Source organism: Engraulis encrasicolus, chromosome 19, assembly GCF_034702125.1.
Source record: "Engraulis encrasicolus isolate BLACKSEA-1 chromosome 19, IST_EnEncr_1.0, whole genome shotgun sequence".
Taxonomy (NCBI): domain Eukaryota; kingdom Metazoa; phylum Chordata; class Actinopteri; order Clupeiformes; family Engraulidae; genus Engraulis; species Engraulis encrasicolus.
This window is the reverse complement of record NC_085875.1, coordinates 18,374,243-18,389,242: the sequence shown is the minus strand read 5'-3', so window position 1 is coordinate 18,389,242 and position 15,000 is coordinate 18,374,243. Positions and strand designations below refer to the sequence as shown.

The following is a 15,000-nucleotide window of genomic DNA, read 5'->3' as shown; positions in this document are numbered from 1 at the left end:
CTAATTAGCCTATTTATAACAGACAAATGAAGTCAAAACATTTTGGAGGCTTAAAATGGTCAAGATGACCGTAGCTTTATGCTCTAATCTGGGGTTTGGGGATTTTTGTGGTATACCTCTGGCAGTCTGGGGAGGCTGCATAGGCCTTGTTCGCTTTTCTGCATGTACTCAGAGTGAAAGCTCATAAAACAGTTCTGTACACCTATTATAACATTTTTAATGTTCATTATAGACTGCCATTTGCACTAATTATAAATATTATCAGTTATCAATCATTCAATCAATAAATAAATCAATTAATCAATCAATTAGAATTGGGTATTTGTATCAATACACTTTCCCTATTGACCGTCTTGTTCCATTACCGCACAATGTTGCCGTATGGCAACATACCTATTTTTCAACATAAAAAGGAAATAATTTTAGTTGAAAACAAAACAAATGGTGAAAACAGATCATGACTAACTATGGATCATCCCAATATTTTTTAAAATGTTGTAAATATTGCAAAAAGTGTGAAATATCTTGGCCAATGGCAGAGCAATCTGTCAAGGAGACACACTCATGTACAGTGAGGGAAAGAGCGAGCCTGGGGCAGTGTGTGGTGTCATGTGATGCCAACATACCACATAATTGGATAAAACAAGGCCACAGTTTCAATATGAAAACCAATCAGTGTCTATAATTTATATTTAAATACCAGGAAATGCCAAAAGAATGGTATGTTGCCATATGGCAACACCGTGCAGTATAGGGTTATATACAATTGCATACACATATGCATGCACATATGCAGGCGCGCGCGCACCCACAGGCACACACAGACACACAGAAACACAGACACACACACACACACGCACGCACGCACGCACGCACGCACGCACGCACGCACGCACGCACGCACACACACACACACACACACACACACACACACACACACACACACACACACACACACACATGCGCGCACACACACAACACATTCGTACTGTGTATGCATAGACATGCTGTCACACAGAGTGTATACATAAACATTCACACATACACACATATTTGACACTTACTACTGTACATAAACACGCACAGAAAACAGATGCTCCAATATAGCCTGGCAACTCTGGATACAGACAAACATGCACGTACATACATACAGAGACAGACACACACAGCGTCTCACAAAGGCACACTGTCTAACAAGGGCAGACTTGAGCGTCGAGGGTTAGGCTGCAGGGGTATCAACAGCGTGATCAGCCAAGCATCCACCCCCCCCCGATCCCCCGCCATTTTCTCCGTGTCGGAGAAGTCACTGGACCGGATGTCTGCCGGCTTCCCACCAGCACTGAACTGTGGACCCCTTTCCCTCTGACTCTCTCAGCACGGCGGCACTCTGCACTCCGACAACAAAACAAGTGGCTTGATGGGCTTCAAAACACACTTTGTTTCTTTGCTTCCTGTACGGTAGATGCTTGCCCCATCAATCCTCTTGAGTCGAAATGGTCACACAAGAGGTTTGAAATGGACAGTCTAAACAACTCTGTGTGTGTGTGTGTGTGTGTGTGTGTGTGTGTGTGTGTGTGTGTGTGTGTGTGTGTGTGTGTGTGTGTGTGTGTGTGTGTGTGTGTGTGTGTGTGTGTGTGTGTGTGTGTGTCTGTGTGTCTGTGTGTCTGTGTGTCTGTGTGTCTCTGCGTGTGGGTGTGCGCATGTTTGTGTTTCCGAGTGTGTGTACGTGCATGGGTGTGTGCGTGTGTGTGTGCGTGCGTGTGCATGTGCGCATGTGTTTTGTGTGCGCTAAACCAAACTGTGAATCGTTGATTTCCTCAAAGTCTTAAAGACCATGTGTTTTTCAAGCTTCCGATGTATACAGCACATGGATCCCCAAAACACACACACACACACACACACACACACACACACACACACACACACACACACACACACACACACACACACACACACACACACACACACACACACACACACACACACACACACACACACACCCCTACACACTCCACACATGTGCTGTATACTCCTTTTGAAATACCATCATCACAGCAAAAGTAAAAACCCACACACATATGAGGCATATGCGCTCCTTACCTCCGTCCTCGGACTTTGTAGTGTGGCGACTACAAAGCCGGGTCTCTGAACCAAGTCCATCCCCGTGGTAGAGGCATGCTGAAGCCTCGCTCCACATGCTGTCCCACTGTCCCACTGGTCAGAGTGCCTGAGTCAGGAGGTCAGCGGGGCCCGTGCGGACAGACAGACAGATGCCGCCCGCTCCGGGAGAGGTCACGTTGGTCAAGGGTTAAGGGTTAAGGGTCATCGTTCAAGGGTTAGGTGTTAGGGTTAGTGGGATAAGGGGATGAGGAGTTAGGGTCAAGTGTCAGGGTTAGGATTTAATTAAGGGTGGGAATAGGAGATGAAAATGGAAATATGGGAAGAACGATGTGACAGATGGGGAATATTGGAATGTTGATAATGTCTGGAGATATTCCGGCTCGGGTGTTAGGGTTTAAGGGTCAGGGTCAAATCCAAGGGAGAGGTCAGCATGTTATTAAATATGGGAATAAAGGGTGAAAAGATAATTATGTCTAATGGGAAATATACTGATGTTAATGATGTGTGGAAGTATCCTAGATCTGATGTTAGGCTTGTGGGATATGGAATACAAATTCAGTCAGGGTTACAGTATTAGGGGTCAGGGCGAGGGGGTAATTAAAGGTGGGGGATAGGAGGTGAACAGATGAATGTGTCTAACTGGGAATACTGGGTTGCTGATGTTGATGATGTGTGGAGTCAGGGGTTAGGGTTGAAAGAGTTTAGGCTCAGGGTTTAAGCACTGGACAGTGTCCTTAGAGGAGGGCATAGGAGGTGAACAGATAATTGTGTCTGATGGGGTGTATTGAAATGTTGATGATATGTAGAGGTACAGTAACCTGCATCGGAATACAATGCCTGCGAGACTACATTGAATTTTCACGTTCAAGTAAGTCTGGCAAACATGTCGATTCTTAGCTTAACCTGAAAAATTGGGCACCAACTAAAAAGGACGACTAAGTATCAGTCATTAGAATCTGGTCTGATTAGTCATAGCATTGCTCAGGAGTGTAATAAGGAAGGGGGCACAGTGGTACACTGAGCTAATACACTGCACCATATGCAGGCTCATTGCACATGGGGACTCGGGTTTGAATCCGGCCAACCCAACCCCATCTCTCTCTACCCAAACTGCTTCCTGTATTCTATCTACTGTTCTAGCTAATGAAGTAACAAAAGCCCCCCAAAAATGAATAAGAAAGACGGATACAAAGGCATTTCAAAGGCCTTTGGAAAAAACCTGCGCAAACCTTGTCATGTGACAAAAGTGCTTTCCCACGACGTTAATGGCTTAACTTGCAAAGTTGTTGCATCTCAACACGGAGTGCACTGGCGTTAGATATATACGCCTTTACATGATGCCAGACCGTCATTTTGGGTTGAGAGCCAAACTAATGTAACTAATGTAGAATGGCTGGTGACTGAGGAGGCTACAAACTGGAGCTGAGACGGAGGGTGGGGCTGGTGTCGTTCTTCCGTGTCGATGTTATCAGCTGGTGTGTGGCGGTTAAATTGATTGCTCTTTGTGTGGTTTGTTTGTAATGGTTGGTGAGCTGGACTGGCACTGAGCGTAATGCTGAGACAAGACGAAACACCCACAAACACACTCTGCTTGTACTGCAGAGAATTCCTGGGTGTGTGTGTGTGTGTCGAGGGTTTTCTCAGGGCAAAACCATCGATGAACTATCGATGGAAACTTCAAGAAACTGTCAGGGAGATGAGCTTCCTGGCCCACAGGCCCTTTAGACCTCCCTCTCTCTATCTCTCCATCTATATCTCCCTCCATCCATCTATCTTTCTTTCTTTCCTCTCTCTCCTCTATCCCCCCCCCTATCTCTCTCTCTCTCCCTCTCTCTCTCTCTCTCTCTCTCTCTCTCTCTCTCTCTCTCTCCCTCTCTCTCTCCCTGCTCCCACTAAGTTTGGAGAGCATCTATCTCTCCTTTGACAGTGTTTCCACCCCCCTCACTTTTTCACCAGCTGATCCCTCCACGTCGTTCTGCTCTTTGATGTTAAGCCAGTTTGCTGTCTGTCTTGCCTCCTCTTTATTCCTTCCCCTTCTCTCTCTCCCTCTCCCTCTCTCTCTCTCTCTCTCTCTCTCTCTCTCTCTCTCTCTCTCTCTCTCTCTCTCTCTCTCGCTCGCTCGCTCGCTCTCTCTCTCACTCCTTTGCTCAGTCTCTTTCTTCTCCCTGTCTCTTGAGTGCTCTCTCTTTCATTTTCTCACTTTCTTCTTGCCCTTTCCCTCTTGGTTTCTCTCTCGCAGTCACTCTCTCCCATAGGCCTCCCATCTCTCTCTCTCTCTCTCTCTCTCTCTCTCTCTCTCTCTCCCTCTCTCTCTGTCTCTCTCTCTCTCTCTCTCTCTTTCTCTACCTCTAGCTCTCCCCTTCTTAGCATGTCAGAGGAAGGTTAAACGTGTGGAAAGCATAAAAAGGGTGTCAGACAAATAGGAGCGTAGGGCAGAGCCAATCGGTATCAAGTCAAGACATTTGGCACATATTTCAAGACCTCTCCTCAACAGATGGTGAGGTGTGTGTGTGTGTGTGTGTGTGTGTGTGTGTGTGTGTGTGTGTGTGTGTGTGTGTGTGTGTGTGTGTGTGTGTGTGTGTGTGTGTCTGTGTGTGTGTGTGTGTGTGTCTGTGTGTGTATGTGTGTGTGTGTGAGAGAGAGGGGGGGGGTGAAGAAAAAGGAATAGAAAAATCCTCCTCTCACATGCGCACAGAAACAAGGAGTAGGACATAACAAGCGTGAAGAAGAACATTTTGTTTTCGATTTTTATGGTGGCTGACGCCAGCAGCTTCTCCACATTCGACTCTGTTTCTCTATTGCTCTCTCTCTGTCTCTCTCTCTGTCTCTTTCTCTCTCTGTCTCCTCTCTCTCTCTCTCTCTCTCTCTCTCTCTCTCTCTCTCTCTCTCTCTCTCTCTCTCTCTCTCTCTCTCTCTCTCTCTCTTTCTCTGTCTCTCTCTCTCTGTCTCTCTCTCTCTGTCTCTCTCCTCCGTAATAGATGTATGTACAGGCAGAGATTGGAGATGTGTAGGCGGCTGGGCTGAGGAGGGGAGTGGAGGCTTTGGACCTGGGCTGCCTAGAGTCTAATTGTTGGCGCTGAGGTGCCAAAGTCACCCAAAGAGCACACAGGCTCCGGCGGGTGGGGAGGAAAATTGAACACGCATCAGCCGTCAGGAACGGTTACTCTCAAGCCCTCAAGCCCTGCCGCAGCTGGCCTGGCTGTTTACCCGGCCCACAATTACCCACACGTCCCCCAGGATGAGGAGACGGAGGTGGGGAGGGGATGGGGAGACTAACACAATCAGGAGGGAGGCAGAGGTGGTGCTGGTGGTGGTGGTGGTGGTGGTAAGGATGGCGGCAGTGTTAGTGAGTATGAGGCTGGATACGAGGATGGGTGAAGCACCGACACATACACCAAGCACCATCGTTCCGCTGGGCATGAACCATTTTGAAGAACTAGTTCAAGTGGCGGTGAGTATAGTGTGGGAAGGGAAGGGTTTGGGGAGTGTCCACACATAATGTACTCATCGGACACAACCTTTCCACATCCCTGACTTGGCGGGACGGTTTGACTGCAAACACAACCCCTTACTGCACCTAACCTGGTTCTCACGCGATGGTTGTATACTGCACCATCCTTACCTACGAGGAAAAAAACATGACTGGTGATCAGTCTCACCATGAACATTGGAAAAATTAGACCAGGTAAGGAGAGTGCACCTAGCAAACAGCAAACAGATTTGGCCAGGCCTGGGACAAAATCATCCGGAAGACCCTCCCTATCAATACATTCAATGTAATGGGGACCCATTACCCTGGGCCCCCTATTACCACACAAGCACCACCCTTCTACTTGCCTGATGCTGCTGAAATATATTATGCAGTCTCTCTCACCGCCAACGCAGTAAATTTTGTAGTGCTAATTTGACACATAGATAGTAACTACTTGCCTGGTTACCAGCAGACCTAATCACAAGTGAGATAAGTTCTGTAGACCTGCCTACTGTAAATCCCGTAGAGGGTGTGTGGGTTACGATTGACGACGGCTGTTTATTGGGCTTACGAATGTGTATCCTTTGGCATACGTAGCCCATAGCTAATCGTATCAGTTGTATCTATTCAAAAAAACTGCAGTCATCGCCTTTCCACACCTCCCTGCTCTCTGATTGGAGACCATGATCGGGAACCCAGATCAGAACGATTGTGCAAAGCAGCATGGGATTTCCCAGGATAATGCACTACACCAAGAGTGTTGACTTTGACTCTGTAAATGATGCTTTAACATGGCATCATTGACTGCGATCCTGGTTTGGGACTAATGGCAAGGAAATCAAAGCCAAGAGGCCAGTGGCCAGTCAGAAAACCAAGTCCACGAGCAGCAACTCGTATATAATGGCAACTACTTTAAATGCATTGGTATGAATGTGTGCATCTGTCAAGCGAAAGCTTCCACCATTCCAGAGTTAGATGAAAACACATTCTAAATCAATCAATTCGCTCCATCAAATGTAAGCAATCTGCGACAGCCGAAAAATCAATCTCAATGTAGGAAGTCTATCAAATTGGAACTAGATGAATGCCATGCTATTCTATCAAAAGCAGGCGAAGATGAATGATCTAAATAACTTGGGTGATTAGCGTGACTGATTGTTAATGGTTGACAAATGGCTTTTATCCTAGGGGGTTATTAGGAAAAGGAGAGGGGGTGGGATCCATTGTGTGTTTTCCACAGCGTGTGCAGTTTTACCTCCATGCGTTTGGCATGTATGAACAGCACAGCAACTGTTTCTACTGCACGGCTGCTGTTGAGACTGCTCTAGGCATGGAGCCCATTGGAGAGCAGAGGCGGACTTTCCATTAGGCAAACCTAGGCAATTGCCTAGGCCCCGACCAAAGCTCTCCTCCATACAGGGGCCGCAACTGTCACAACAGTCGCGGTAAACACATACAAAAAGTAGGGTTGATCTTAATTTGTCACGTACAGTATGTAAAGAAGTCCAAGATATATATGAGACAAAACTCTTAAATAGCACCAAACACCATATAATGACTTTTGAGGGCCCCATTCCTATATTTCACCTAGGGCCCCAAAATGGCTAGATCTGCTCCTGTTAGAGTCAGGTGATTTGATGCTGGCTGGCGGCGCCACCACGGTAACGAGACGTTATGGATCTGAGGGAACGGGCCGATTGCAAGGGCTGCCACCGCGACAGATGTACCAGCTCTGAATGAATCTGTATTTAGCTGTCGGTCATGGCTGTTACTGTAACCACAACAAACAAAAAATACCAGGTAAGAGTTTTCTTCACAGTGGAAACTCACACTTGTTTTCTTTTGTTCTCTTCTCTGTCTTGATTTTCTCTCTATACTGCATCTCTCTGTCTCTCCCTCTGTCCCTATGTGCCCCCTTTGACTGAGCTCTGTCTGTATATCTATCTATCTGTCTGTCTGACTGACTCATTCTCTCTCCCTCTCTCTCTCTCTCTCTCTCTCTCTCTCTCTCTCTCTCTCTCTCTCTCTCTCTCTCTCTCTCTCTCTCTCTCTCTCTCTCTCTCTCTCTCTCTCTCTCTCTCCACTAACACTACACTACCTGCTGCTGCTCCTCTCCCTCAGGCAGGGGAGATACCGATTGATGCAGAAGGACTCAACCGGACACGAAGGCTGTGTTGGTGAGAGAACTGAGAGACCTCAAAATATATATACAGTACCGTGCACCAAAGTGAACTCAGCCAGAAGCGTGCGTGCGTGTGTGCGTGTGTGCGTGCGTGCGTGCGTGCGTGCGTGCGTGCGTGCGTGCGTGCGTGCGTGCGTGCGTGCATGAAACGAAGAAGGTGTGACGGAACAGTAGCTGAGGGAATATTTCAGGGTCAACTCTACAACTCACTGAATCAAAAGAACCAAGTATGAAACAGAGGCCCTATAGTGTTTCCATTATATGCATGGCACTGTTACAAAAGTGCACTTTCTTTAAATGGCAAGCTGTAAGAATATATGGTTCTTCAGATGGACTTTTAGTTCTGCTTATAGAGTGCATTAGATTAGGGTAAAGAAACTGAGCGATTACTCACATGATGCTATAGGGATCGGTGACAGGAAGTGAGGTCAGAAGGGGACACAAATGTTCTTTCCAATATCTTCACTCCTCTCCTAGACATGTACTTGTGGCCTTGCGCTTCCACACCATGCCTTCATGGAGGAAACAATTAAGTTTCCCCGCTCAGTCTAGCCTCAACTTTTGGGGGACTTTTCCCCTTTCAACATCCTGAATGCAAAGGAGAAAATGACCTTTCAATTGCAATTTTGCAATATAATGAATTAAACTTCTGTCGTCAATGACATCTTGTGACATCATCACAAGGCCGCAAGCAGTAGGAGAGGACGGAATTTAGGACATTGGAAAGTGCACATGGGAGATGGGACAGTGTGTTAGCCAGGTTCTGAGCATGTCGTATACTGGTCCAGGGTTATGAAGGCTTGATGAAGGCTCCATGAAGGCTTGATTATGTCCTCTTTTGAAAGTCGCTTTGGTTATAAAGCGTCTGCCAAATGCAATGTAATGTAATGTAATGAAGGGCGGGCAGGTGAGAAGGAAGCTAGACAGACAGTTTGACTACGGTGTGGTAAATGCTGCCAATGTGGAAGAGGAGAGATGTACAAAGGAGCGATGAGGAGGGAGAGTATGAAGTACAGGGTAGGTAGAATAGAGAGGAGAGACCTAAGAAGAGGGGAGAAGACTGGAGAGAGGGGGTAATGAGGAGGAGGGAAGAGTGGAGTGGATAGGGGAACAGGGAGAAGGGGGAGAGGTGTAAGTCGAATATGTATGGAATCATGGAAAGGAGAAGATAATGACGTAGATGAAGTGGATAAGAGCGGAGAGGAGAGGATTGGGGAGAAGGGAAGAGAGGAAAGGATTGTGCAGAAGGGAAGAGGGGAAGAGGAGTCTCTCCGGAGAGGGCTGTCCAGTCGTCCAGGGCTGGGGCTGTGGTCTCTGGCCTGACCCCTGGCTCAATGGGACAGTGGGACAGCAGCGGGGGGCAACTCTAGCCTAACTAACGAGGTTTCCCCACGCACCTGAGAAAGGGGGTGGTGGGGGGAGAGGGGATGTGGACTTGGGGGTAGGGTAAGATTTTTCACCTCCATGGATATTTAGGCATCATGATGCTGACCTTCCCACTTCCCACATCCAAACACTCCAGGAAAACTGTATCTCCGGACCTGACAAATACTCATTGAAATAGCTACCCAAATTTCACCCACCCAAAATTGACTTTAAATGTTGTAAATATTCAATCAATAATCAATCACTGAGTCCATTTCCATAGCTTATTTCACCCCAATCAACAGTTATAGGCCTGCCTAGGTCAAATGCAATTACAATTGGCCTGCCTTTGGTAGCATTGTAGTGATACTCCTGGAGGGCTCATTCCTTTATTTTTGTGCTGTCTCTTTTCCCAACGCCTCCCTACTACCCTGAGACAGACCGTTTGGGAAGTTTGGAGCGGTGGGAAATGGGGTGGGTCGCTAAGCTAAAGTAAGCCCTGTCCTAGCCACTTACACTGCACGTCTACACGGATGGACTTGATGGCAGCCACCCCGATGCCGTTCTCGGCCTTGCAGTAGTAGCGGCCGCCCTGCACGCGCGTGATGCCCTGGATCCGCAGCGTCTCGTTGAAGATGGACGTCTCCTGGAACTTGTCCGACGCGCTGCCGGCCGTCTTGGTCCATCGCACCTGTAGAGAGAGAGAGGAGGGGAGGAGGAGGAGATGGATGTTTTAATCTTTTTTTGCGCTTTTTGCACAGGCGTGTGCCTTTTTCAGTGTGTAAAAAACCTGTAACTGCTTACTGCATATGGGCCCATCGACTAGCCTGTAAGTCTGCCGAAAACACTCAACTACATCATAACAGCATTGCTATGACAATGCAGAGAGACTTTAGTAACCGAATAAGACTTGGTCATTAGGTGACAATTAGGTTATAGCAGAGGCTCTGCAGTAGGCCAACATCCTCGCAACACTTTATTAGACAACAGTGAGTGATGTATGCTCCTAGCCAGTGGCTAATCTTTTCTGTGCCTTAATTAACAGTAGAACAGGAGAGGTTGTGACAGGGAGAGACTGAGGGAGAGAGAGATGGGGTAGGGTTGGGAAACATTCCAGGCTGGACTCAAACTTGGATCCCCATGGGCCTACAGTACAAGTCCATTTGTGGTCGGATGCCTTAGTACACTGTGTCAAAGAACCCCATCCATATTTGAATTTTTGATTCTTCAAATCAATGTAATTTAGCTTTTTACATCATTGATATTTAGCTTTTAATATCATTAAGGAATCATTTTCTTCATTGGCTACACATTATAAAATGGTGAAATATAAAGATATGTTCTTTACTGCAGTAATAATAAAATGAGTTCTTCTTTGCAAAAAAAAATATTTCTGAAAAATATTAATGGAGGACAATGCTTAATCCATACATTATACAACATTTTTCATGGAAAGACAATTAAGAGTATAAATCATCTAAAAAAACATATAAAACATTCATGCATGGCTAGAGCTGCCAGATTTACAATGTTAGAATTTCTGAAACATCAGTGCTTTACCAAAAAGATCACTTAAGGCATTAAAATATCTGCCTATACATTGACTCTGTTAACTTAACCTTTCCGCGGTGAAGATTCCAAACAGGTCATTCAGTAACCCCTTGGACCACACAAATCAATTGCGGGCAACAAATAAATGACTCCCTGTGGCTCTAAACAGCCTGGTCGCAGAAAGAATTACCCTCCTCTACTCTCCCAACTCTCTGTGTCTTTCAATTGTCCGTTATTGCCAAAGTAAAGTATGAATGTTATTGGGGGGTAGGACAAATAGACAAAGAAACAGAAACACACAGACAAACTCAAGCACACAGACGCAAACCCAAACACACAGAGATACAGACAGAGATACAGACACAGAGACGCACACACAGACTGACACAAAAACAAACACACGCACACACGTACGCACGCGCGCACGCAGCCACAAACACGTATTAATCCCTACGGGTCACCCCTGTCTGGCATGTCGACTAACTGAGCGGTGCCACACAGAAGACTTGGCATACGTTTATACACACGGCGGGAAGTTGCGGGACGCACAGGGCGATGGATTAGCGAATTAGCTGAAAAGCGAGTCCATCCGCGCTCAGCGGCGAGTCGACAAGCAGCGCAAAGCAAAGCAGCTAGCGGTAATGGCAATGGGCGGCGTCGGCCCATGTTTGCTCAGCTGTGTTTGCGGACGGATTTAGGGAGACGGCTGCTCCGCATTGATCCGATAGGGGAAGGTGAGCCTCTAATCGCAGCGTGTCAGTGCCTCTGACTCCACTCCATAATGGCACTATCAGCCGAATCAACAAACAGCAGCCTGTTTATGTAGTTGACAGGGATGACTTAGAGGATGAAAATGTATTGGGGATTGGGTTTATGTATGTGTGTGTGTGTGTGTGCCTGCGAGTGTTTGTGTTTGCGTAAGCCCTGGTTTCTATTTAAAATCTCCCGTGCTTGTTCAATGTTAATCCAAAGTAATCACGAGCCACATTGATTGCACTTATTGTTTTGTCATACCCCAAAATGCAGTGGTGAATGCATTACGTGGATATACGTATAAGATGAGTTTCACCTCTCTCATAACAAATTACTAACATTGGTTGTACATTTATGCTAATACCTTTTTTATTTTTTGCAAGTTTTCTGGTATTTATCTACTATGCAAGATAGAGAGGTAGATGAAATATCAGATCGTGTTGTTACAACTTAAGTATTGTAAATGATAACACAGCCATTTGGTTATGTTCCCAGTTTAAACGTACAGCAGGTTATACAGCTCAGGTGGCTTAACTGAATAGATATTTTTATCAATCCAATTTCAAATTTGAATACATATGTACACACAAATACAGATTTTTATTTGAATGTATGCATTTCAGTTTAGTTTGCCTCAACTCTTGCAGGTCTATGCCAAACACACCAGCCGAGGCACTGTGGGTTTGCTTTGCTCAACAAGAAAAAAGAAAACAGAACAATATGCTCAAAAAAGCAAAGGGCAGAAGAGGGGTATACTAGAAAGAATGCAAGAGACAGAGAGATGGACAGAGCCAGTGTGTGTGTGTGTGTGTGTGTGTGTGTGTGTGTGTGTGTGTGTGTGTGTGTGTGTGTGTGTGTGTGTGTGTGTGTGTGTGTGTGTGTGTGTGTGTGTGTGTGTGTGCAGGAGAGAGATAGAGAGACAGAAGAGAGAAAGAGAAAGAGAGAGAGACATAAACAGAACAAACAAATGAAAGCCAGCAGTGTCTGGCAGAAGCTGGAGCTATAACACTCCATATCAAGCCATCTTCTCTTCTCTCAGCCTCTTCATCTGCTTCTGTGTAAATATTATTCCCAGCCATCTCTGAGGATGAATCTCCCCTCTTCTCTCTCTCTCTCTCTCTCTCTCTCTCTCTCTCTCTCTCTCTCTCTCTCTACGTCTCTCTCTTTCCCACCCACTCCACCACACACACTTACTTCTCTCTCTCCATCTCTCCCACTGTCTTTCTCTCGTTCTCTCTCTCTCTCCCTCTCTCTGTCATTCCTTCACTCACTCATTCATCCCCCCATCCCTCCAAATGTCCTCATCCTCACTCTTTCTTTCATCTTTCTATTAGCGCTATTATTTTTTTATCTGTGTTTTTCTTGGTCTCGCCTCACACTTAATTCACAGAAGAAACGCCACCGGCAAAAGCTCCACTCCAAATGGCCTCATCAGAATGTGTGGTTCTGATCTCATGTCGGATATCTGAGTGAGAAACAAACCACGAAATACATGTGTGAATGAATGCATGTGTGAATCAGTGTGTGTGTGTGTGTGTGTGTGTGTGTGTGTGTGTGTGTGTGTGTGTGTGTGTGTGTGTGTGTGTGTGTGTGTGTGTGTGTGTGTGTGTGTTAATCCGTGTGTGTTTGTGTTTATGTTTATGTATTAGATACATACTTATGTGTATGTGGATGCCTATCTACTGTACAGTACTTGCTTGTGTGTATTAATATGTGTGTCTGTTTGTGTGGGAGCATGTGAGTGAGAGTGAGAGTGAGAGTGAGAGTGAGAGTGAGAGTGAGAGTGAGAGTGAGAGTGAGAGTGTGTGCACTTGTGTACTGTATGTGTGCACACAGGTCTCTATCTGTGTGAGAGTAAATGAGTGTCTCTATGAGAATGTGTGTTTGTGTGAAGGAGAAGAGAAAGAGAGAGAGAGAGAGAGAGAGAGAGAGACGGGGAGCGATGAGAGAAAAGAGTAGAGACGAGAGAGAAGAGGGAAAGAGATGTTGTGTGCATCCATCTCTCTCCGCCGCTTTCATCGCCGCAACTATAAAGCCGGAGCGCTCCACAAAAGCACGCCGCACCCCCCAGAGAGACGTCGTGCAATGGGGGGGGCGGCGGGGAGGGCTAAGGCAATTTGCATTCAACAGACGCCGTCTTGTGATGGGAGCCGCCAACCGCCAGAGAATTACCACCAATCCTCGCCCCCCATCCTGCCATCCACAACTCCTCTCACACCCTCTCCCTCCCCTCTCTCTCTCCCCTCTATCCCCTTCGTACTATGTCTCTGAACAGCCTCCCTCCCTCACTCCGCAAACAGCTAATACAATGAAGGTAATTTAACATATTGGGACACACAGCATGTTGTCTTGTTTGCTTGTTCTGTCTCGAGGCTGGGAGAAAGTGTGTGTGTGTGTGTGTGTGTGTGTGTGTGTGTGTGTGTGTGTGTGTGTGTGTGTGTGTGTGTGTGTGTGTGTGTGTGTGTGTGTGTGTGTATGTGTGTGTGTGTGTGGGGTGGGTGGGGGGGCTTACTCCATACGCTGTCGGACTACTGCGAGAGTAGTAAATGTGATATAACAGGATAAACTGGAAAGGCAACGAGCATCCCACGAAAAAAGAGAAAAGAGAGAGGGGGGGAGAGAATGGAGAGGCTGGAGACAGATGGAGATAGAGGGATGTCTGACAGAAAGACAGAAAGAGAGGTAGAGAGAGAGAGAGAATGGGAAAGAGCTACAGAGCTAGAGCAAGAGAGCAAGATGCATGATGTGAAAATATAATGCGTTATTAGCACTATAATTGCAGCAAATGTATTCCCTGCTAGGGAATTGCCGGAGGAAAACAATATTCCTTGGAGCGCCGGCTCAATAATCTAGCAAAAGCCACCACCAGCCTCCAGAAAACCCCCTTACCTCCCTTCCTACTTCCCTACTTGTACACCTACGGCTCATGCGCTATCACTATTAGCCCTGGTGAAATGACCTACTATCCAAGGAAGGACTGTGTCACAGACACTGCAGTGAGTGAGCCAAGAGAAGAGAAGAGAAGAGAAGAGAAGAGAAGAGAAGAGAAGAGAAGAGAAGAGAAGAGAAGAGAAGAGAAGAGAAGAGAAGAGAAGAGAAGAGAAGAGAAGAGAAGAGAGAAGAGAAGAGAAGAGAAGAGAAGAGAAGAGAAGAGAAGAGAAGAGAAGAGAAGAGAAGAGAAGAGAAGAGAAGAGAAGAGAAGAGGAGAGAAGAGAGTGCTCATTACTTTTATCAGCTTGGATGACTGCCATCGCATGCAGAGGCAAAAGGACAACACAACTGCAAGGAGCAAAGAAGATAAATAATAACGAGAGCATCTTTGCATTGGGCAACACGGAAAGGCTATGATAAAATAGAGAAATATTGACATAGACAGAGAGACAGAGATTGGAGGAATAGAAAAACAGAGAAAGACAGAGAGAGACAGAATGGTGCTATAGAATAATAAATGACAGTAAATAAGGATCACAAACAAGTCGCATAAGGATTTGTTGACTTGTTGGCAGAAGAATTGTTGAGTGAATTCAGTACTAATCACAACAAAGTACTAAGAGTT

The 15,000-nt window shown here is 46.2% G+C and overlaps 1 protein-coding gene across 1 annotated transcript in view; it reads right to left on the bottom strand.

Annotated features, from left to right (window-relative positions):
• LOC134435020 (MAM domain-containing glycosylphosphatidylinositol anchor protein 1) overlaps window positions 1-15,000 on the bottom strand; it is a 367,713-nt gene that overhangs the window by 235,747 nt on the left and 116,966 nt on the right. The window contains exon 4 of the mRNA XM_063183748.1: window positions 9,657-9,831. Within this exon, the coding sequence (XP_063039818.1) occupies window positions 9,657-9,831 (175 nt within the window). The remainder of the gene's footprint in view (window positions 1-9,656; window positions 9,832-15,000) is intronic.